This window comes from Panicum hallii, chromosome 2 (genome assembly GCF_002211085.1).
Source record: "Panicum hallii strain FIL2 chromosome 2, PHallii_v3.1, whole genome shotgun sequence".
Classification (NCBI taxonomy): Eukaryota; Viridiplantae; Streptophyta; class Magnoliopsida; order Poales; family Poaceae; genus Panicum; species Panicum hallii.
In genome coordinates, this window is record NC_038043.1 from 56138522 (window position 1) to 56162549 (window position 24028).

A 24028-nucleotide genomic window follows, 5' to 3' on the forward strand; every position below is an offset into this window, starting at 1 on the left:
GGCAGTGCAGCTATGCAAGCCGTCGTCTCTCCGGATCCGAGGCACGCGCCTGCGAGGGAAAGTTTCAAACGCTGCCTGATCCGGCCGGCAGCAGTCAGCCACTGTACGGCCGACATCGATGATCGATCGATAGATAGATAATAATAGATTCCTTTGGCAACAAGGCATTTGGATTGGGATTTAGCGCTACTGAATTAATTAGCACTGATCTGTAGAATCAATTAAGCTTTTGAATTTGTTAAACCCTAACCAGTTGCTGAATTATTTCTCCATGAATTTCGAGTTGCATAATGCCCAAATTTAAAAAAACCGATGGATCTAGCTAGAGTGTAGAACAAAAGCACTCAAATCTCTCTGAAAAAGTAAAAGATCGACTCGGTCTGTAGGCCGGCCAGAACGTTCTTCCCATCGCCGGCGACGCAGCCGGCCGGCCGGCCCATACCTTACCATACCATTCACTACTGCTCCATCTGACACCAGCTTGCTTGACTTTGTTGCGCCAGAACGATCACGTACGCTCGAGCCACTGCCACGCGCTGTGCCAGCGCGTGCAGGTCTTGGCAAGCTAGCAGCAGCCTAGCACGCCAACGCCTCGCCGCCTCCGTCAGATCCACCACAAGCTCGCCTCCGTCGGATCCAGGCTACACGAAACGAAACGGCAGGCGCACAACGCCCCGACACCCTCGCCGGCACGGCAACTGCAGTCTGCAGGCAGGCACGGCCAAACCGCCACCGCCACCCTGGATACAGCCCCGCGCCGCCCGCCCCGTCTCCCACCACGAAACGGAGCCCCCCACTTGCGCGCGTGCTCGCCCCGTGCCCCGGCCCAAAAAACACCCCAGTTTACGCGCACCCCACCCGTCGCGCCTCCACGACACCCCCCCCCCCCCCCCCCCCGGCGCGAACCAGCGGGACGCCGCGCCCCCGCGGACTTCTGACCACCGACGCCATGTCACGTTCCTGTCATCGTCAACCGCCACGCCGACCCGACCCTCGCGCAGTTGCCCTGGCACCACGCCCATCCATGTCAAACCTCCTCGAGTCGTTAGATTCCCCGTGTATAAAACGGAGACTGCTCGCCCTTGCACCTACCAGCTGAGCTTGCCTGCCACGACCACGAACCCTGGTTGCTGCTTCAACGTTCGCGATCAAGCTCGCTCGTTGCCGCGTCGGCCGGCGCTCGCGCGCGTGCGAGGCATGGCGGATGGCCTGCTGCGGTGGCTCTGCGTGCGCCCGGGGCGGCGGTGGTGCCGCCGCGGGCGGCGCGAGACGCGGCTGGTGCTGTGGGGCGGGGAGGCGCGGGCGGCCGATCCCGGGAGGGCGGCGGGGGAGCTCATGGCGGAGCACGCCGGCTGCGTGGTGTGCCGCGCCGACGGGTTCCGGATCGGCCGCCCGGTGCCGGTGCTCGACATCGAGGACCGGCTCGAGGCCGGGCGCACGTACCTCGTCGTGCCCGTGGACCGGCTCCCGTGCGGCGGAGCAGACGGGGTCGTCACAGCGGCGTCGCTCGCGGCGCTCTCGCACGCCGGCGGCGGCAAGGGCGCCGCCGGTGGCAAGTCGTCGTCGTCGGCCCCGACGACGTCGCTGGCCGGGGGCTCCAGAAGCCCGTTCGAGTACGTGAAGGACGAGGACGGCCGCACGGTGATCAGGGTCACGGAGGAGTTCATCGTGAGGGCCGTCACGGGCGGTGGCAAGCCGCGCGATCGGGACGACGACGCCGGCGGGTGCGGGGCGCTTTGCAGCACGCCGGAGCTGAGGAAGCACTACGAGCAGCTGGTGGGCGCGGCGAGGGGGCGGCCGTGGTCGCCGCGGCTGGACACGATCAAGGAGCGGAAAGGGCGGAGGCTCGCGGACGTCGTGAGCCCGGGGAGTCTGTCGCCGGTGAGGCTGCTGGGGATGGACAAGGGGCTCAGCTGGTAGGATAGAGATAGAGAGCTGCAAAATCGCAAGCAAGCCAATGGCACCGTCTCAGACCTCACTGGGCTCCATGCCTTCATGCAGCTGCTGTGTTTTTGGGTGAAGGTGTTGTTGAATCTTGGATGGAATTGCACGTGTCGATAAATGCGGATTTTTTTGGGCAAGAACTTGTACAGCCACGTCTCACGTCTCAGTATAACTAATTCAAAATTCAAATATTCAAATTGCATGATCAGCACCGGTCGCCTCTCCGGCTCTCCCCACTACACCGTTCACGACGGCCCCGGCACCTCCGTCAGCTCATCCTTCTTGCTCCTTCAACTGGTACAGATACGTGGCCCCTAAACGATACGCACGCCAATTGGTTGGTCGTAGGCAGGCGTCGCGAGGCGGAGCCGTTCCCTCGCGCGCGGCCTCTGGGGAGGGGTGGTATGGGCCATGGTCGATGCAATCTGGATCGGAGAGTGGAAGATGCCGCCCCACCCATGGCCCATCTTCAGCGCCGGATGACGGCGCTATCCGCCCTCTAAAGATGTATTTTCAGAAGCGGATTTCTGAAAATATATTTTTAGGGGTGGGTGTCGATATCACCCGTCTCTAAAAATCTGGGCAGTGGCTTACTTCTCTCGACAGCCCATTGCTTGCTCGGGGAGGTGCTGTCCAAAAATAAAAAAGAAAGGTTTTAAATTTGATTTTCTTCGAATTGAGGTTGTAGGAGGTAAGTTGATGCTAATCCCATATATTTTCAAAGTTTTTTAAGTATAGTTTTAGAACTCAAATGGAGTTCTCTTAATGTACAAATTTTTTGAATTGGAGGTACTGGGAGCTCTATATTTTTTGAATTAATTGAATTTTTAGTATAAAATTGAAAAGAATACTGTCGGAGGAATTCTCCAGCCGGGTGGCGGAGAGCACCCGCCTAATCCTAGTTAAGAATGGGTTTGGAGGGGATTAAGGAACGCTCGATCGGTATGCGGATGAACACAGGAAAGACGCAAGGGTTTTAGAGTGGTTCGGGCCGCCGGAGCGTAATACCCTACGTCCACTTTGGTGTTGTATTGGCTGCGTGAGCCTGAATGGAAAGCAGCATAAGCTTGTGTGTTTCTGATTGCTGAGCCTTTTGAACTTGTCTTCTAACGAGTGCACTCTCCCTTTTATAGTTCAAGGGGAGTGCTTACACTGTGCGGGACCCCGACAGGTGGGCCCGGCCAACAGGGGCCGTTCTACGAGAGATAAGGAGGTCTTCTCGTCGAGCTCCTCTCCGTAGTCCTCTCGATCGAGAAGTTGATGTGCGTATCCACAGCCAGGATATGGCCGTGTGCAGCCTTGTCTTGCACAGTGTCCGGTGCCAGCGTTGCCCAACAGTGAAGCCGTGCTGTCACTGTTGGGATGGAACCTCCTGTCAGGGGGCGAGCCGGCGCTGGCTCGTGACATGCGCACTGTTACAGCGCAAGCCTTAGCACGCCTATTACAGACCATCATCACGCGCGCAGCACCGTGACGGGACTGCACACAGTCCGTGCACTGTGCACGGTGATATGACGCGCCGCCTTCAGATCAGGCGGGCTTACCGTGGTGTCAGCTTACCTGCCCCGTGTGTCAGTGGCAGGCCGCACCTTTTGACTTTGGCGCGCCCGACACAGTTACCGCATTAAATGCTGGTAGGTGGGGAGGCGACCCGCGGAGGGCCTCCAGCCGCGGGCACGCGGCAGGGCCAGCCCCGCTCCCTCTGCAGGACGGCACGCGGCGGCGCCGGGCCCCTTCCCGGGGGAAGGGGGGTCCGGGCCCCCGAAGCCGGTCGGAGCGGGCTGGCCTGCGATGGTCCGGCCATCACACGTGGCGGCCCCGGACCTCCCAGGGGAGGCCGGGTCCGCAGGGGCTACCCGAGAGCTCTCCCGCCCACCTGGTTGTGCAGAGACCCCGGACCTCATAGAGCCCGGGGGAGGGTCCGGAGACCGCGGTCCCAGCTGTCAGGCCCGGAGGCCGTATGCCACGTGACCCAGAGGCGAGGGGGAGCATGGATTATGAGAAGCCAAAGGCCTGGACGCCCTAGCGGGAGGTACCTCTATCTGTATGTACCGACAAATACAAACCAATTTCCAGAGGTGGGTGGCGCCCCTACCCGCCCCTACAAATATTTTTCAAATTGGTTACGAAAATTCAATTAAATCAGAAAAAATAGCAAACCAAATCAAAAAAGTGAAATTTGTACCCTAAGGCTATTTTGCCCTATAGAACTAGAAAAAAATATGTCAAGTATATTTTAGATTATATAATGCTTAAGAGTGTGAAAACTAGTAAGTATGGCTTGAGTTGTATGAGATAGCAAGTGTTGGAGAATCCTACATTGTACATTGTTGTTTGAATACTCTTAACCACTATGTACACAGAAATATAGTTGTCACATTTTTTTCTAGTTCTATAGGTGACAATAGCCTTAGGGTAAAAATGTGTTTTGCTATATTTTTTGAATTAATTGAATTTTCAATATAAAATTGGAAAATATTTCTAGGGGCGGGTGACTCACCCGCCCCTATTTTTGTAGGGTATCACCTACTCTTGAAAACCGATTTCTAGGGGCAGGTTGGGGTCATCTGCCCCTAAAAATTCCTGCTCTGTGTATGTTGAACGGGCCGATGACTTGGCAAAATTTTCATTTCGCGCGGACGAGGGTGTTACGCTGCCAAAATTTCATCTTCCCCGCTGGCGCCTCTCCGCGGCGGCTCGGCCCTCCCCCTTACCGGCGCCTTTGGATCCAGCCCACCGCCGCGCGCGCCGCCGGATCTGCGACCTCCCTCGGCGCCAATCTTGTAGTCGTCAGTGGCCCCTCCCTCCTTCGGCAGTGCCCCTCCCCTCCCCTCCCCACCGCCCATGCCCTCCCTTGGCAGCAGGTGAGTTTTAATTGAACATACGAGGGATACGAGTGTCATTAGTGAATTTTCATGTGGATGCATTGTTATTATGTAAATGTGAGTTAGTGAATTAGTTGATGTGAATTATTGAGAATGGAATGTTTTGAGAATGTGAAATAGTGAATTATTGTTTTATGAATAGGCATATGGTAAGTCGTGGCTTTGGTCATGGTAGATTGGATCGTGCTAGTGTTGGTCGTGGTAGAGCGCATCAGGATTTCCCTTTGCAAGACTCGCCCTCCCGGCATCACTTTCAGTACAGTCAACAGGACTAACTGACCCGATGTTCTCAAGCAACCGTACTAGCTCCAGGAATAGTAAGATCCATCTTTTTTTGTCTTATTAAGAATATTTGATCCTTATTAATGTTACATTACCTCTAATGCAGCGGATCGATGTGTTTACATGGCTTGCCGAGGTAGTAAAATGCCTAAGTGATACAACTCCTCAGTTGGAAACCATAGAACGCTAACAGTTCAACAAACTAACAATTTCTTTCGAGATACCAGCAAGAGAAGTTCTAGGTGCTATGATTTTAATAGTTGCTAGTGGTAAAAAATTACCTATTCAGATGACTTATGAAAGAAGTGCTATGGAAGCTTGCCTTTTAAAACTTGAGAGGCATGGTTATCTAATTCCAGACTTGTCATGATTCAAAATCATAGCGCTTTAACAAAATGAACATTACATTATTAGTTTCTGTGAAAGACTTGCACAAGAAAATTAAAATGGCATGGTATGTGAGTCCTTGTTAATTTGATTGTGCGAAGCAATTCATAATATTTGCCTTCCATCTATCTTTGCAGTGTTTGGTAACACCGTCACGGCGATGAGTTTGAAAATTATTTTATGTGTAGCCATGGACCACTGGTACGAGTCTAGGACACCACATACTTGGTGCGAGTCCAGGACACCACGTACTAGGGAAGTTTTGTACCAGATTTCTATTGAAATTCGATCTACCTCGTTTAATGCTGCAAAACCAATATTTACCATCTATGGCAAAGCACTTTCTCGTAGATGTGAAGCAAAGGAAAGCGCACTTATCCGTGCTTTATTTTTTATTGATGAAAACCTAGGTAAAGATTGGCGATGTTACTCTATTAAGTACCTCTTGCTTTAGGATAATATCCGTTAGATGATGTAATATATGCATGCAATTGAACCTTTGCACCTTGGATGTAATATGTATCCATTTATGGAATATTTCAATCGCATGTATTTTAAATATTTAGATGTTTCTCTTTCCAAGTTTTTGTGGCCATGTAGTATGATGTGCTTGTATATAACATATTCTGAAAATTTAAATTAAAATCAGTAAATTATTTGGCGGTCAGGGTATTTTCAGGAGTGGATCATACCCTAACTCGTCCTTGGAAACCCACTGCCAGGACGGGCCATGAACTCACCCACCCTTGAAAATAGATTTCCAAGGATGGGCCATGGGCTGACCCGTCCCTGAAAATGGATTTCCACGACGAACGTGTTACCCACCCTGCAAAACTGTACCCCTGCAAATATTGTTTTACCCGTCGGTACAAACATTTTCTGCAGTAGCGACGTCGCCATTGCGCGCGCTACCTCGTTCCGAGTCTAGGCCGCCGGCAGCATTCCGGCCCCAGATCGAGCGTGCAGAGTAGGTCCGGCGTGCTGGCTCTTCGGTCAGCCGTCCACCTCGGTGATGTCGGCGGCGACGCGACTTCCATGCCGGCCACGGCGTGCTGCTGCCGTCACATCTATCTCGGGTAGCGTCGCCTGCGTTACCGAGGCGAAGGGTCGTGAGCCGTGATTGGATGATTAGGGGGTGGCTTGATGAATCTCGACCGTTGCGCGAGGATTGAACGACTCTCAGGTACCTAGGGGGTGGACGGTATATGAAATACCGTCCACCCCCGGACGGTAGACCAAATAACATCCGCCCTATACGTCGGCAATCGCTTCCTGCCGGTGAGCTAGAAGGTGGCGATGGAAGCCGGGAAGAGGGACCGAGGTGCTTGGGACCCCAGCGGCGGCGGCGGTGGCCGACACGAACCGCCCCCGCACCGTGGGAGCATTGCGGTCCCCGCGCGTTAGGCTAGGTGCGACGGCCGCCGGCCGCTGTAGCAGCGATCATGGTAGCTCCTACCTCCCAATCGAAAAACCGGAGGATGCCGAAGGGCGCCGTGGGAGCATGGCGGTCCGCGCGCGTTAGGCCAGGCGCGATGGCCGCTGCTGTATCAGCGATCATGGTTGCTCCTAGCTCCCAATCGAAAAACCGGAGGATGCCGAAGGGCGCCGCGCCAGAGGCTGGAGCAGGTCGGTGTGTCGGAGGGAGGCCGCGGGCGGCAGGGGTCCAGATCTAGCTGCGGTGCCGGCGACGGCCTGTACCTTCCATGGCCGGTCTTCACTGAGAAAAACAAAGCTCTTTTCCGCTTTCTGACGGACAAATCAAGTACTGGGCGTTGCACATCAGTACATTACTTGTTCGGGTCAATGTGTTTGGATCATAGGATTCAATTAAGACAAGCAGTTAAACAGGCGGTTAATTGGACAGTGAAATGTGTATACACACATCAGTATTCGCTACGGAAAGGCCTGTCACAGGACAAACTGTTCTCTGTTATTCCATGGAAAAATGGAAAAAATATGTACAAGGCGCCGGAAGGCCAGCGAGATCTCCAGGGCTACAGGAAGTCCGGCATGGCTCAGGTGCGGCGTCGCGGTACACATGGAAACCACGCCGGGCACCAACGTGGCGAAGCGGCAGATCCGATGGAGCTCCGGCGCGCGCGGCAGCCATAGCCATGCCTTGGAGCGCCTTGAACGTTGCCGGTGCGCGCGCTCAGCTTGCAAGACCTCGTTCAGAGTTCGGATCGCCGGCACCATCTCGTTCCCAGATCGAGCGTGCAGACTGCAGAGCAGACCAGACCTCCGAGTGTGCGTTACGGCCGCGCGGGTTCGTCTCTCAGCCGTCCACCTCGGCGGCGTCTTCCAGGCCGGTGACGGCGCGCCGCCGCCGCCGCGTCTGTATCGGGTAGCGACGCCGACGCCTGCGTAATCGAGCCGTCGGAGCCGACAGCCGAGGGAGCGCAAGCGGATGGCTCATTCGTATCGGGTATCCGCTGCCGAATCTCGACCGTTGCGTAACGAATGAGCGGTTCTCAGGCACCCAGGGGGTGGACGGTAAATGAAAATACCGTCCACCCCCGGACGGTGAACGAAATAGCGTCGGCCCTATATGGTCGCTGGCTCCCGGCGACTCGGGGTACGCCGGCCATGGCTTCGTGCCAGTGACAGTGAGCTGGGCGACAGCGAGGGAAACCAGGAGGAAGAGCCGAGGTAGCCGGGACCCCGGCGGCGGCGGCGGCGCCGACACCAACCACCCCGCACCGTGCGAGCAGTGCCGCCCGGGAGCGTTAGGCCAGGCGCGACGCGACCACCGCGGGTGGAGCAGCGATCATGGTTGCTCCTAGCGTCCTCAATCGGAAGTTTGGAGGATGCAGCGCCGCGCGGTGGACGACGCAACGTGCAACATCGAAGGGCGCCGCGCCGGCGGCTGCAGCAGGTCGGTGTGGAGGAGCAGAGCAGGGGAGCCGCGGGTGGCGGCGGGAGTCCAGAGCCATGATGTCAGCCACGGCAGGGGGCAGCAGGCGTGGCGACGTCGTCCGTCTGCTCGGCCCTGCGGCCTGCGCAAAGCCTCCGGCTCTGACTGACCGCATAGTCTTCAGCACGCCAGGTCGCCAGCCACCTCGCCGCCGGACTTCTCTGCCGTCTCTTCCGCTCTGGCCACGGTGCCGCACACCGGCAGCCGATGACCGTGCCCCCGTTTTGGATTGCCTCAGGCAATGAGCCAACTCGCCGCTCAACATAGTCCGAGGCCTCCGCAGCTCCGCGCTGCGGCGGCCAGCACTAGCAGCTACCTGAGTGACAAAGTGAGAATGGCACCGTGGTTTCCATGACCGATCTTCACTGACTAAAAAAAGGGGACCTTTTTTTATGTTTTTATGAGGAACAAATCGAGTACTGAACGTGGCACGTCACTTGTTCCGATCAATGCGTTTGGATCACAGAATTCGTTCATGGCACAAGAAAGAATCAACTAAACATGCGGTCAATTGGACACTGAAATGCACATATGTGGTAGTACATCACTATTCGCTACGGGAAGGGGCCTGTCACGGGACAAACTGCTCTCTGTTATTCGCTGGGAAAATGGGAAGTATGTACAAGGTGCCGGGGCAACAAGGGTTGACACTATGTACAAGGAGGCAACACCACACAGCCATTTTTCTTCTTTTTATTGCAGCTCATGTTGAGTTGACTCTGCAGTCAGGTCGTTATACCTCAACCCCGATCCTCTCTGCCACCTGCGATACAAACAGACATCCAGGTATAAGCAAACGCAAGAATCCGAAAATGATGTTGATACAGAACAGTTGCAGGGGAACCCAGGGTCAATTTATATGCAATGAAATCGTTCCTGAATCTTGACGTACAACAAAAAAAAGAGAGCTGCCGGATCTTGAATTACTGTATAATTAACTAAGCTTTGTGGCTTGAGCTTGTGCTACCTAAATGTTAAGATTCTGTGCATGGACTTCACAAGAAGTGTTGAGCAGAAGAGAAATATAGGTACCTCCTTGAAGGAGTAAACATCACTGCCCCAAAGCCAGGCATCACAGCCTGCATCCCTAGCTCCCCATACATCGTTCCTACGGTCATCCCCAATATGCACAGTTTCTTCAGGTTTCACGCCCAACAGATCGCAGGCCTTCAAGAATATTGTTGGGTTTGGCTTTTCTGCTGCAACCTGCAAGTTGATCAACCAAGGAGCAGAGTTTAATATAATAGACAAAATTAACGGAGTCATAAAACCATTGATCACATTTCAGGGCTTGTAAAAACAGGGCGTGCAATAAAAACAGGGCCAGCGCCTTTTAACTAGTAGGCTGCAGTACACGTGCTAATCTTTGGAAGATTTTTGAAATGGAAACCCACCTCAGCAGATACAGCAACTGCATCAAACCATTGATCACATTTCAGGGCTTGTAAAAGTGGCCGAAGACGAGTGTCAAAGTTGGACACAACAGCAGTTTTTACACCAGCCCTTCTCAATGCCTGGAAAACGCGTCCCGCGTCTGGATCACAGAGATGCCAAGCCTAGCAAAACATTTCACATTTGTAAGCTTAGCAGACACATACCTAAAAAAAGGTGGTCTGAAACCATTTTGATTACACACTTTATCTCACCTTTTCAGTCGTATAGTACTGATACACTTCCTCAAAGTACTGCAGATCTGAGCAGCCTGTAGAGGAACTGACTATGTGTTGCCAAAAGGGCCTTCCATCATTGACATACCTGGAGATACCCAGATACATTAAGACTGGAATTTCAATTGTAGTCCATGCAGAGTCATGATTTTTTAAAGGACTTGAATGTAAATATGATTCCTGTAGGCAGAATAATTTTAACCACACATTCACATGTCTGAGGGCTCTAAGGTCCCAGGCAGCTCATTAGTTCATTTAAGTAAAATAACAAAACCCAAAAGTTCACTCTGAGTGGGCAGGCAAAATGAGCTACAAACAAATAACATTAGGTGTGAATAACATTAAAGCATTCGTAGTACTTTGGCCATCACCCAAATATGCTGAGAAAAAAAAAAGTCGGTGACGATATTTCTCCTGATAAGTATACGAAAACGCCATGGTGGTACTTGCAACACATGATTGAAAAACACAAAAGGCAGGCAAAATTATTACTTATCAACTGTACAGTATTTGTACTCAAACATCTAAATCTAAATCATATATAAAACTGCATTCTTTGTTTTCTTTTGGTCCTTTCTTTTAGTGTTGCCAGAAACCAGCAAACATATGTTATTTCCGTCTGAGATCTAGATCTGGACATCATCACACTGAACAGGACTGCAATGATATAGTTCTCCCAGTTATTGACTTGTACTTGCAAGGATGTCCAGCACTATGTCACATCGTCCTACAGCTGTTTTCTTTTTATCTATGTAAATATTTTAAATTTACAATACATGAGATTGATAGATATTAGTTGCTCTATTGACATAGATGTACCTCTACACATCGGATGTAAATGTAAGCCTGTTAGCTGGTAGCCTGGTACATATATGTGGCATGTTAAGCACATGCCAAATTCTCCCTAGCTAAGCTTGCATGTGCTTGCAGTAGCAGTACCAAATTCCCCCTAGCTTTATGGAAGGAACCACTTTCGAAGTGATTGTTCCAAAAGACTAAGGAGCTGTTTGGATCCTCGGACTAAACTTTTCCCCATCAGATCGGATGTTTGAACATCAATTAGAAGTATTAAATATAGGTTAATTACGAAACCAATTGCATAAATGGAGGCTAATTCGCGAGACGAATCCACTAAACCTAATTAGTCCATGATTTGGCAATATTGTGCTACAGTAAACGTGTGCTAATGATGGATTAATTAGGCTTAATAGATTCCTCTCGTGAATTAGTCTCCATTTATGCAACTAGTTTTATAGTTAGTTAATGTTTAGTTCCCCTTATTAGCATCCAAACATTTGATGTGACTCGGACTAAAAATTAGTCCATAGATCCAAACAGCTCCTAAGTCACTAAACCACTGTGAAGTAAATGACAATTCTTTCACCACTTTTAATAACATAATTTGTTTGAATTGCACAGAAGCACTAGGCATCTGACAGCATGAAGCAATCATCTGAGATCACATAATAAAATAGTTCCAGACGCTTTACCTCAGGCGCGATCTACCCCATGGTTGCGCATAAGCCCGCCGATACCTCATCAGGATTTCATCCTCTGAGTACTCCACTCCATACTTTTGGCCGATCGTTCTGTATACCTGAAAAAACATTTAAAACAGCACACATCAGAACGCATGCATATAATCATCACAGAAAGGAGCCTCCTCTGCAATTCGTTATGCAGGGGACCGAACCACCCAAAGCTTAACAGATCTCCTCCGTAGCGCAACCCAGAACTACACATGAATACTAGAGCAGAACAACAACGGATCCGGTCAAGTCCAATCACACAGCCTAAGGGCGCCGCACAGCAGAAGTTGGCTTGCATGCCGCAGCAATTGCTAATCATGGCCAGAAATGGGACATGCAAACCACCGGATCACACGCGCAACAGGCACGGCGGAGCAGGGCGAGAATCTGAGATGCGGGAATGGGAATCGAGTGCACCTGCGCCATGGGCTCGGTGGGGGCGAGGAGCGTGCCGGCGGCGTCGACGAAGATTGCCTTGTGCGTGATGTCGCCGTAGATGGCCCGCCGGTAGTCGTAGTACTCCCGCGCGCCCATGGGCTCCCACCTCGCGACCCCGGCGGCCACGGCGGCCGCCGCATCCGCGGTCACCTCCGCCGCGGCCGCCGCCGTGCCTAGCAGCCGCCTCTCGCCGATGGCGCCAGCGAGCGCAGGCCGGAGCCTGGCGGCCGCCGAGCGCAGCCGCGCCACCGCCATTGCTCGCGAATTGGTGGTGCTGAGGAGGAGAAGGGCGTGCGCCTCGGGTGGCGGGGCCCGGTGGCAGCCGCGGGCGGCGGTGGCGTCCCCGTGCCGTCCCCCAGCTCTTCGCGCGCGGCGTGCGTGTGTTGTGGTCGGGGAACCGGTGGTGGCGGTTTATAGGAGGCAAGTTGGCGAGGCGTGGCGACTGGTGGCCGAGGTGAGGCCATGGCCTCACCTCATGGCCGCTCGCCGCTTGGCAATTGGGTTTCAGTCTTCAGGTCATCAGGTGCTGCTTGGATCTGAAGTCAAAGGGATTTGGCTAATCTTGTTTGATCATCTTAGACCTGTTTGGTAGGAGTAGGCCAAAAGCAAGCGCAAGCAAAAAGATTGCAATCATGAGTTCCGTGTGTTTTTGCTAAATCCATACTCAGACAAACAAAGGACTTTTTTCAAATTATTTTGTCTATACTAAATTGCATGAACTCCTGCTTTTTTGAAGGTTACTTGAGAAGAATGCATTTGCACACAATTGATTAACGACACATGTGAACTAACCTTCAACCTCCTTTCCAATTTATGTTTGTGTTTCTCATTAACACTACGTGAACATTCCAAGGAAAATGTACTTCTAGGCTAGAGAGGTATTACGGTTAAGGTGTTTGTGGTTTTCTGAGAAAATTCAAGCTCAAGGGCTATGGATTTGTCAAGTTTTGCCAAATTATAAGGAAAAATATTAAGGGATGCAATGATACACTTAATTCAGGTAAGAGATGTGTGTGTGTGTGTTCTAAAAAACCATCTGCGAAGAAACATAGAGATAGTTGAGCATAATTTAAGAAGTGGTTTTGGTAGGTAGATTGGCAAGAGGTACTCTTTTGGTTCTTTAAATATATAATACTATGTAGGACAAACTAAATGGAGAAAGTAAAAGAATGTGGAGGTTGTGAGGAGTTATTTTTAGAGGAAAAAAAGGTGGGCAGGAGAAGATATAAAGGGAGATCATGAATCAAGATGCTCAAAACAACACTTTTTAAAAAAGTGGCATAATAAAAGGTATATTACGGATTATGCCGAGTAAATCATATTTGGCTCTCTTGAAAATTTTGGTGTGCGAACAAAGTAGCAGGAATAGAACCGGCGTAAGAAAGATTTGATCAACCAAGACTACTCGTGGTGGTCTACTCGATGCCCAGCATTGCTTTTTTTTCTTTTTTTTTTCTTTTGAAAACTACAGCATTGCTTTATGAGCACCGTCCTTTATGTGCTCTCCAATGCTTTGCGCTTCTGCTCACAAAGTGAAGTGGGAGTGTGGTTGCAAGTTGGAGCCGAGTGTGCGCGGTCGTGATTTTTTACTCCATTATTTCACCTTAACGCATGTTCCAATACTAAGCACCGGATGTAGACAGGGGCTAAACCGTTTTTGTTTAGGTAAATCTCACATCAGGCGCCCACAGAGCCAATGGGTTTCCGCTCTGCCACACCAGTTTTTGGACACACGCGTTTGGAGGATAGCGTGGCGATTGCCAAAACCAAGTTACCTTTTGGCACATCATCTTTAGATAAGTTTAGAGTAGAAGAGAGACCACCGGTATCTTTGGGCTCATTGGCTCGAGTAATAAGAGCGAGAGGCGAGAGCCCATGGATTCACTGGCCACGCCCACCGGATCTTCGCCCTCGCCGTTGGCCTGACACGCGTGACGCACCGGCGGCAGAAGGGCCAACGTTCCTAGACGGCGCTGTTAGCCTACTCGGACACTTGTTCTTTCCTCAAGCTCTTCTCCCATCCAAAAAGAATCGATTTTCTTCTCCCTCCTTTTGCCTCCATGCCGGTAGCTCCTGACGCATGGAACTATGGAAGCAACAAAATCGTTTGAAAACAATCCACGACCTGATCCGCCGGCGCCGGTTCCAAGAGACGGCATGGGTTGCCAACCACCGTCACGCCGGCCCGCACGTTAGGGCCATCCCTCTTCGGGTCATCGGGGCCGCGCATCCGGGCTAACCTCACCGTCTCACCTCACGCGCGGCGGCGTGGCCGCGCCGCGCCGGGCGCATCGCGTCGAGGAAGCAAGCGATCGAGAGCGTGGCCGCCCGGGGCGGTGCGTGCAGTGGAGCGGCTGCCAGGGTCTCGCGCGCCCGCGGGCCGTGTCATCGGCATCGTGTGCGGCAACCTGTTGCTTGTCTTGTCAAGCTAGCACCACAGTTTGGCTTCTTTTATGTCCTGGAACACGACATCTTTAAGGGCTTATGTTCGTGCTACTTGTCAGTCAGTTCAGTCGCGCAACCTTGCCTGAATCTTATGCCTCTCGAACATGTTTGTTTGTCTTGTCAGTTCGGCTTCAGTTTATCATCATCTTTGTCTCCTGGTACACGAAATCCTCCAGGATTTGCGTTATTGCCAGTACTTGTCAGTTCTCGGTCGCGTAACCTTGACGCCTCGCGTGTTTGAATCTCACTCATACCTCTCTAGAGGTCCAGGTGCAAGCAAGTAGACCAGGGAGGAGGGAAACCTTTCTTTGGTCTCCGCTACCTGCAGCCGCAGGCAGATCGGACACAAAAGATCTCGGAATCGGAACCGGGATCGTGTGGCTGCGACGCCGCGACCTCGCATCCCGCGCTCCTCTAGCTGGTTGCGGTTGCGCCTCTGGAACTGACAGCTGACCTGAAGAATATCATGTGGGCGGACATGGTCGCCAGCTAATCTAATCAACCACCCAGCTTGCGCGAGACGACGGCGAGCGCGCTCCCTGACCACAAGCACTGACGCACACAAACCTGACTGCAAAAATCACAAGACCTGGGCTGGAAGATCACCGGGAGCTGTTCCAAGTCGAGCTGCTTCCGTCTGAGCCAAGTCTCTGCGCCACGGCGCGCGAGATTCAGACCACAAGTACGCGGCGAATCTCCAAGCGTCCGTCCAGACACACACAATAGATACGGCGTCTTCTAGTTCTACCACGGCGAACGATCTGGTTTGACGTTACAAATGGCTCGTAGCAGGAAAAAATGCACGAAGGGCCAAACGTTCTTTTTTTCTCTCCACAGTCTGCTCATTTTTCTGCGGTGACCTGCTCATTTTCTGAAGTTTTGCATTGCCACACGCTTCAAATTCAGAAGATGAGAAAATCGCCTGCCACTCAAAGTAGTGGTCGCGGAGGAGCCGGAGAACGTGCGACGGAGGACCACAACGCACGGCGGCCGGAGTCGGAGTCGCCGTCGCGGTGGGCGGAGTCGTGCGCGATCAAATTCCTGGAGGACGACGCGCGCTTGTGGGAGCCAGCGGCCCAGGATTCGCTGCCGATAGCGAAAAGGATAGCTCCACTGAGCGCAACCAAGCCCGGCAGCACCAGGACAAGCCGACCCAACACTTGTTGCTCTGGTTCCTGCTTTCTTGGGGGCAAATGGTCGTGGCCGTGGATGCTCCAGCCGGCGACCGGTGGGACCCAGGATACTAACCGCTCGCTTTGCTTTGCAGGGTTCCCTTCCTATCCTATCCTGACGGGGGGTGATTGCGTCAATGGTCAGGTACCAGGCTTCACATTGGATCTGTTGTCAGTTGAGGAGGTGCGCAGTCGTTTTCTGGATTCATGGTAGATCCATCATTGTTACATTTACTACAGGCGGACATTTTTTTGGTAATACGGAACGGAAAGGTTGTGGGCATGATTGAGCTGGATTTTTTAGAACAAGGCACTCAAAATATCGTAACATGGAAGTGAGAGATCAGGCCAGACCGCCAGATGCAGTGCCACTGCACATCAAGTCCTTCGGGAGCATGCGCTAGACAACCGGTTGGAAACCAGAAAACTACTTCATCAGCAATCAAATACAGGTGGTCCTTACAAGGGGTTAACAGACTTCCCTGGACAATTTCACGGGAGATAATTACACCTGGCCAGGATTCAGCAAGCTAAAGTAGACCAACGAACATCAGGCTAGAAGGTTACATACACCCCCGCTGTTGGATTCAGATGTCCAAGGTTGAGGAATCATTCCTTCAAGGGCAGCAGCACGCCCGGTTTTGATTCAGCAAGCTAGAAGGATACATACACCCCCACTGTTTCCAGGATCTCAAGGTGAGATCACCGAATAGCTCAACGCATTGAACATACACAAAAGGAGTTGCCACTAGGTCCATATTACACCAAAGCCGGAGCTGCGATAAATTCTGGGAACGTTGGAGTGTCACCTTCCTTGTCTGCATAGGTTATCATCAAGGAGATTTATTTTAGCAAATCACTGGTAGAAATAAAGTGCTACTCAAATAATATGGCGTGACTGAAGAACGATGCAATAATCTGTAGGGCTTTAATCATTTGAGTCTGAAACAAAATACAATTCAGCATTAATGAGCAGAAAGATAAGTGCAAGCACCTTCTGGTTGAGCGTCTAGCTGCAGCACTGTCTGATGAGTCCTCTACAACAGGATCTCTGGTTTTCTTTACCCTTGATCGTGACAAGCCTGCATAATACATGAAAGTTCCTTAAGAAACTTGATGTGTTGTGTGGATATCAAAGCTGGAACCATGAGTCACCTTTGCGGACAGGTCGTGTTGACTGAATCTCTTCACTACCATCTTCTGATTCTGTAAATGTGGTTGATGTCTGACAATTTCCTGTAGAAATATTATCACTGCATTCTGGCGTGTTCTCCTTATCTTCAGTGCTGCTATCCACTGAAGGATCAACTACCTCACTAGTTTCTTCTGTCAAGGGCAAACGTTGTGCAAGGTGAAAATGTGGTTGATGTCTGGCAGGTGAAAAGGTTGTGCAAGGCAAACTGTAATACCATCTAGTGCATGGATCTATATAGTCCTTAACCATAAAAGAATTGGAAGTTTGTTCAAATTCATCACATGATGGGACACATGGAATTAATCGACTTATGCAGTTATGTATAGCATAGAGGATAAGGAGATTCAGGAAGAAATGAAAACACTCTTCTGCTTACCTTCAACAGGATTGCCAATACTCTGTTCAACTTCCTTACTAGCCAGAAATTTGTCTAGCGAGCCAATTCTCTGTTTGTGTGCCTCAGCATTTTTGGTTGTCTCTTCCTGTTCTTTCTTTTCCTCATGAACCTTGCCAAGTTTCTCCTCAAATTCCTCAATGCAAACTTTGAGCTCAGGTTTCGCAAACTTCTTGCACTGATTAGAGGGTAAGTGGGGAGGAAATGTTAGAAAAATGTTCGTCATGCTTCATTTAGCAAATGTGAGGCCTACAAAATCATCAAAGGCTATGCTACCAACCTTTGATATCACACTTCTGAAGTGGTTCATCACAGAATCTTCAGATAATGCATGCTCAAACATCTTAAAGTTATCGATGAGTTTCTTCAAACCCTTTTCAGTGAAGGTTAGCTGAGAGAGGCAATAAGAGATATACTCCCACTGTCTAACATCTGAAGCACATGCAAAGAAAGTGTTGGACATCTGAGAATGGAGTAAGCTCAAATTTTCATATTTCATGGAAGTTAAAATGCATGCAGTAAGGCACAAACTGTTTCAAGAAGACTAAGGATTAATGGCAAAGAAGCAATCCTTATATATGTGCAAGCGCAAGAGTGTCAAAAAAGGAGCTACCAAATCACAATTATATGTGCTCTCTTTTTCCTTAATTTTCATTTCCATTTATATGGTGCAGTAATGATGCTCCCTGTGCTGATATATGCAATGCTGACCACCTTCTTCGTTCAAAATTATTTGTATCTTGATCAGTGCTAAGACACAAACATAATGAGAAAAAAGAACACATAAAGTTCTTGCGGCACTGCAGATCAGCAACCTCTTTTGCAGTACTGCACACTAGCTCCCTCTTGTGTTTGCACTGGTTTTAACAACACATGCACACGTTAACTGCATGACTTGGCCAAAACACTCATGTGACTAGCTCCACTTACAGACATGCATGCAGGATAATCTCGACTAATCCCTGCATGCATGCTGATCTCTTCCACATCGCTGTCTCCAATCTGTCAACTACACACGCACTGCATGCTAACTCTCTACTTCTCTAGTAACAAGATTAGTGCTAACATTAACATCCCAAAGTACCTTACCAAGTATCACCACCACTTAGCTAGGTATCGGACCAACTGAATCCAAAGCATGAATTCCTTAGTATGCAAGGTGGTCAAAAGGTGACAGGTACCACCAGCAAATGGATGGGGTACTATTTATCTCATAATTTCTTGAATAAGGGTAGTTGATCAGTATATTTCTATTGAGGGCATAAGCATAATACCGTTTACACCAGCAAACCTATTGCAGAGCTTATCCACAAGAGCTTCCATTTGTTTGTCCTGGGACCACAAAAGAGTATATAGTTATTGGCAAGTGAATATCAAGTACACTATCAGTGTTCATATAATAAGTGAAACAGTAATACATTATACCTTTTTAATAGAGGTAATTAAGAACTGCATGATGTTGCAAAATGTTTCATCTTTGAGATTTTGAGTGCACAGTCGGCCCAGTATATCCGGAAGAAGATTATAAATTGGATTGTTTCCTTCAGAGGCCGCCAAGAGGGGTAAAACAAAAAATGTTAGATAGAAGTCAAAGTCAACCCTGGTATTCAAGTTTATCAACCAATGTTACTGAAACATGTTGTCATACCTTTCTTTGACAACTCATGAAAGAAGAGTTTTGCAAGACTTGAGATCCTCTCATTTTCATCTTCTATCCTTACAGCCATTTCATTTATATAACCTTTGACCTGCAAAAGATTTTGAAAGTATCTGAAAATTAATAGAATGGTGGTAGGGGAGGAGCTTGAGTGTGCATGGGAGTGGGGGGTTGACCTTCATCATATCATTCAGTATAAGGTGAGAAATAACCAGCACAGCATTCTTCCGCACAGATACTGAAGGATCACGTAATCGGGCATATATATACTCCGTCCAAGGTTCCAAGAGGTTTGGCAAGCGAACTGCTAAATCACCAAGAGCTATAGTGCAATTGGATCGGACAATTTCAGAAGGTGCACTTTCAGCAACAGTAAACAGAATTTGAAGATTTGCTTCGCTGAAAGTTGAGCCTTCATGTGAGGGAGTGCTTTCATCTAATGCACAGCAGTCCACAATATTGAACAAGTAGAGTCATGTGAAAGAAAAAAGACTTACCAGAATTCTGCATCAATGATCATTAGCCTGCAAAGAGCAAGCATGGCTGAAGCTTGTAACTCTGGGAACTACATCAAAAAATAAAAAAATTAGTAGGTGCAGATATTAATGGAAACAAATGTTAAAAAAATACAAGAAACCCAATAGATTAACCTTTTGCAGAAAAGTCATATTCCTGCAGAGTTTTGAGAGAAATGGTCCACAATGTCCTATGAGATTCTTTTCAGAAGAACAGCAAACGATTTCCTTTTCTGCCCTTTCAGCAAGGGATTCAATTGCAATATCTACTGTTGCACCCAGTCCCAGTTCGGCATTTATGCCTTGTGCCTGTTGCAGAAAAAGCACAACCAGTGAACTTAACTGAAACAATAATAGGTAAAAATTGACAAAGGTAAGCAAGGATAGAGATTTAGCAGTCAAGCAAGAATTACCTCTGAACTTTTAGATGCATCCGACTGTGGACCCTCAGTGATGTGTTGAGAACTTTCATTCTTCCGTTTCTGTTTCTGAATTTTCTTAACGGAAGTTTCGATGTACACCAAATGATTCAGTGCTATATGGCTAATAACAAAAAGAAACCTACCCAGTTTTGAAGGTGGTAGTGATGACAGAAAGGCATCATTCTGAGTTTCATCTTCATTTGACACATCCTCAGTTCTTAAAACACTGAATACTGAACTGAGGGACTTCTTTGCAATCTCAGTAGCAAAGATTTCAGGTGCAGGGTGTAAGGTATAGATGGTGCTTATAGCTTTATCTGCAGCTCCATACCATATTTTCTCAGAAAGCGAGAAGCTTGTTATCAAACCTTGCAGCGCAGCAAATACTCCACTATTAGTACTTATCAGTTTGCTTCTGTCTTCTTCTGACAATCTCTGCAGAGCAAGACACGCAGTTCTAGCAAGCAGAGGCTCCTGCTTAGCCCAGCGTCCAAACCCAATGTCAATAATATCTTGCAAGTGAGTACCCAAAATGCTGGGAGACGACTTTGCTGCCATACAAAGAACTGATAAAGCCCCACGGCTTTGCACTGGTCTCACTCCGTTGATGTTAAAGCAAAAATAGTCCCACAGTGCGGCTACCTGTAAGAGGTGATGAGTATTAGAAAGTATCCTCCTCACAAGTAACATTAGATATCATTGAAGTGAAATAATAGAATTCAACAAAACCCTTATATTTGGAAAGCTAAGCTTTAGATTCAGATGAATACAGTGATCCAAGAAAGAAAGACAATGTAGACACGAAAATTTCAATTCCTTAAGAAAGACAATGTAGACACGAAAATTTCAATTCCTTCAGCAAGTGTGAATCTTTTTGTAGAGGTCTATAACTAGGACCTTGAAACAAAATAACTCGTGTCAGAGTGTAGAGAAGATGGTGGCAAATTTATCAGGAAACATCTTAATTGCTCTATGTTAAAAAAAAACATTTGTGTTCAATTAACTACTGAATTTTCTTCACAATTGAATTATAAATAGATAGTAGAACTGCCTAGTTAGTTAACATGAACTAGAGTAGTCACATTCAAGTGGTAGCAAAAACAAATTTGAAAGGGAAAGAAGAGTGCACCGTGCTTGATGAAATTTCTGCTTTTGAAACTAATGAGCTAACTAAGCTCTCAAGAGCAGCAAGGTCACCGATGCTGCAATCAATGGCTAGATTTAACAAACTGCTTGCCGTTTCTGTTGGGCTTTTCCTTGTGTATATTGTAATGAATGCGCTCTCCACTGCTTCATATATTGACTTATCCTGAGAAAATACCTGCAAAGGTCAAAGGGTCACAGAAATGTTAGCAAATAAGAAGAAGAAGAAAAAAACAGGCAGTTTTTAGGGCATTACCAGAGGTAACATTTTCCTGAGTGCTTCTTCTGATCCTTCGATCTGAAATTGTCTGCATCTCATTAGTAAAAGAATGGTGTTCTCAACATCCGTAGCTGAAGATGATGCCAACAGCTGAATAAGAGTTGGCATTAAGGAAGTTATACACTTTGAAAACCGCAGACCAGCTTCAAGTGATGCAACTATAGCTCTGATCTGTTCCAAGTTTGTTATTTCCACAATCGTGGCATCAGGATCGTTCTGATCCTGACTGTTTGCTATACAGCTATCACTGACACTATCGGGTTGGCCCATGCCCACTTCACCGAAAGAACTATCATTCACAAGCTCATCTTGTTCTGGATTTCGAGGATCCATTCCTTCTAATTTTTCCTTGTACTTTTCTAGAGTTGCCTCAAAGGTTGAAGTCTTTAGCTGAGGCCCAAAAGGGTTGTGTTGCAGCATCGTGATGAGAAGCTGTAACGCTGATTTTCTCACAATAGCACTTTTGTCCTCCAATCTCCCCGAAGCAACTGAAGCCACTTCATTCCACAGGCCAATTGAGATAGAGTTTTCTTCACACAGCTCTGCCCACACCTGAAGCACACGACTCCTTGTGTATGCTGACACATCCCTACAACGCTCAATCAAAATTTCTAGCATAGCCTGCTTACTTCGGAGCCGAGCATTGTTATTACCTTCAACATCTTTGAAAGCCTTTGCAGCCAGCTTTCCCAAGACTCCAACAAGAGCATTTCTAATCTTATATGAGTCACCACCAAAGTGAGGTACAAGAACACCGATATTGGTTGACATAAGCTTTGGCAAGCGGTCTGCAAGTTCGACAAGGAATCTCCCAACATTATCAGCACCAACACTATCCCTTGCATAATCTTTTGGGTCACTCCGACCTATCTCCCTAATTAGGGAAATTGCAAGGCTTCCATCACCAAACTTTTTCTCTGCAGAAGCAACTGTTTCCGCAAGATGAGCAACAGTGAAATCAAACTTGTGGATCAAATGCAAGACAGATGCACTGATTTCAGAAATCCTCTGATGCTTCGTGGCAATTGCTCCAATTATCCTGCACATGCCAATTCTTGTATCCTCATCTTTTAACACATTTTGATTCTCACAGAGAACAAAAGTACACCTACATGTCATCAAGAAAGCGTTGTCATTACAAAAGGTAGGTTGCTGGAAAGCACCAAAGCCAGTTTCAATAACTTACTTGGAAACAAAAGATAGGTATCGTTCATCAGTTCCTCCAGGACCAAAAAGTAGCGAAAGGTCAGCTTCAAGAGAATTAGCTATTAGATTCATGATCCTGCCTCTTTGAGCTTCCCAGTTCCAAGTATATACAGGATTCTTCTTTCGACCATGCGCTGTCACCTAAATTCTCATGGAAGAATGAAGTCACTTACAAAAACAAGGGTATAAATAATCTGAACAATTTGTAAGTTCAGCACAAGAATCACCTTAGCCCCTGTGCAGCTTTCAGCAGCAGATTCCTCAGTGAGAACAATGGAAAGGAGAAAGAAGGAATAGATCTTGAGAGCATTACGGTGTGAGGCAATGCGATCGGTGATTGGGGTAGCATCAGAAGGAGATGACATGGATGCACGAGAAAGTGAGTCTATGTTGGGTAGAAGGACACTAAGGTTGGAACGCAAGGTCTCAACGAGGTTAAACTTAAGGCCTGGGGGTAGGCAGTTGAAATCACGCACAATAGAATAGATGACATCGAACACCTCCTGTTCCTCGATGCAGAAGAGCTCCTTGTCAGACAGATCAAAAGATGCACCTTCAATTTGAATCAGAATAAAAAAAGAATTAGTTCACATTGACCTGATTCTTTCATTCCAAAAAAAGAAACATTAAAGCTTGCTAGATCTGTACACTTTTTGTAGAACAGATTTCTACTTGCATGCTACAACAAAGTGGACCAGTCAACATTATCAAAGTAAGACCATGGCATGGAAACTAAGGGATATGGTCCTATTGCATCAAACAATTGCTAATATTGCAGAGCGTACATTGGAGAACTAAGATCTATGAATAATTAAGCTAGCAAGCTTATGTAGGGCTATCAACGCAAAACTCATAATGACTTTTGTTAGCTGTTCGCATCAGAAGGCACTTTTCTTTATTTAAAAAAAAAAGAAGGCACTTTTCCGAAATTAGATCAAGTTTCTTAACCCCAGCATTGTCTAGTAGCACAGTACAATATAAAAGCAACAGTAAGACCATCAATTTCAAAATTTGTTACGAGCAAGCTCAAAAGGTTCAGTGGAAGTGGCCGCGTGCATTAGTTGTAGGCTCAAATTTTACACATATGTACCGATTTGCTTGAGAAAAGGCATTAGGCGTACCAACTACATCCAAATCAGAAGCTCCGATTAGTATGGCCGACCAACAAAACCCTATTCCAGTAGAGTTTTCAACAGGCGGCGGTCGAAATGCGAATCCAAAATTTACATAATTCCTAAGGACTGGGGCAACCCCCGACCGAAATAGGAAGTGTTCGCGGTTGGGGGAAGTGAGGTACGCGGCGGCACGTTACCCTTGACGAACTCCTCGAGGTCGGCGGCGCGGAGGGTGGCGACGGCGACGGGATTCTGCGGCCGGAGCGAGGGCTCGTCGTCGCCGTCGGTGTCCCGCTCCAGATCCCGCAGGCTCGATGGGAACACGAACGGCGAGGCCATCTCGCCGCGGGCGGGCGGGCGGGCGGACGCCGGCGAGCGGAGGGGTTTGGGTTGGGGAATGGGAGGGGAAGAGTTGGTGGGTGTTTCGAAATCGAGAGC

The 24028-nt window shown here is 48.7% G+C and overlaps 3 protein-coding genes across 3 annotated transcripts; 1 reads left to right on the forward strand and 2 right to left on the reverse strand.

The window, feature by feature from the left end:
* The first annotated feature begins 960 nt into the window (after positions 1-960).
* Positions 961-2084, forward strand: LOC112882600. Its single transcript, XM_025947689.1, has one exon. The coding sequence runs from the start codon at positions 1198-1200 to the stop codon at positions 1918-1920; it is 723 nt and encodes a 240-aa protein (XP_025803474.1). The 5' UTR covers positions 961-1197; the 3' UTR covers positions 1921-2084.
* A 6804-nt stretch (positions 2085-8888) lies between these two features.
* Positions 8889-12524, reverse strand: LOC112881587 (haloacid dehalogenase-like hydrolase domain-containing protein 3). The gene is made up of 6 exons (XM_025946357.1): positions 12026-12524; positions 11570-11676; positions 10059-10167; positions 9807-9968; positions 9445-9618; positions 8889-9175 (listed from the first exon to the last, which is right to left on the reverse strand). The coding sequence occupies exons 1-6, from the start codon at positions 12299-12301 to the stop codon at positions 9146-9148; spliced, it is 858 nt and encodes a 285-aa protein (XP_025802142.1). The 5' UTR covers positions 12302-12524; the 3' UTR covers positions 8889-9145.
* A 3551-nt stretch (positions 12525-16075) lies between these two features.
* On the reverse strand, positions 16076-23968 carry LOC112883536 (condensin complex subunit 1). Its single transcript, XM_025948844.1, has 18 exons — positions 23788-23968; positions 22952-23028; positions 22703-22774; positions 22456-22616; positions 21246-22377; positions 20976-21167; positions 19838-20488; positions 19560-19733; positions 19407-19474; positions 19086-19308; positions 18901-19000; positions 18678-18793; positions 18527-18584; positions 17533-17684; positions 17235-17430; positions 16819-16989; positions 16658-16745; positions 16076-16481 (listed from the first exon to the last, which is right to left on the reverse strand). Exons 1-18 carry the CDS (start codon positions 23927-23929, stop codon positions 16469-16471), a joined length of 3786 nt encoding a protein of 1261 aa, XP_025804629.1. The 5' UTR covers positions 23930-23968; the 3' UTR covers positions 16076-16468.
* Between the last annotated feature and the right edge of the window lie 60 nt (positions 23969-24028).

Coding starts and splice junctions, on each gene's coding strand:
- LOC112882600 (XM_025947689.1), top strand. CDS start 1,198: ATGGCGGATGGCCTGCTGCGGTGGCTCTGCGTGCGCCCGGGGCGGCGG.
- LOC112881587 (XM_025946357.1), bottom strand. CDS start 12,301: ATGGCGGTGGCGCGGCTGCGCTCGGCGGCCGCCAGGCTCCGGCCTGCG. Junction 10,168..11,569: donor TGGGGTAGATCGCGCCTGAG/GTAAAGCGTCTG, acceptor GGGTATCTCCAG/GTATGTCAATGATGGAAGGC. Junction 9,619..9,806: donor CAGTTGCTGTATCTGCTGAG/GTGGGTTTCCAT, acceptor ATCAACTTGCAG/GTTGCAGCAGAAAAGCCAAA.
- LOC112883536 (XM_025948844.1), bottom strand. CDS start 23,929: ATGGCCTCGCCGTTCGTGTTCCCATCGAGCCTGCGGGATCTGGAGCGG. Junction 19,734..19,837: donor ATGCATCTAAAAGTTCAGAG/GTAATTCTTGCT, acceptor TTTCTGCAACAG/GCACAAGGCATAAATGCCGA. Junction 19,001..19,085: donor TACTGAATGATATGATGAAG/GTCAACCCCCCA, acceptor AATCTTTTGCAG/GTCAAAGGTTATATAAATGA.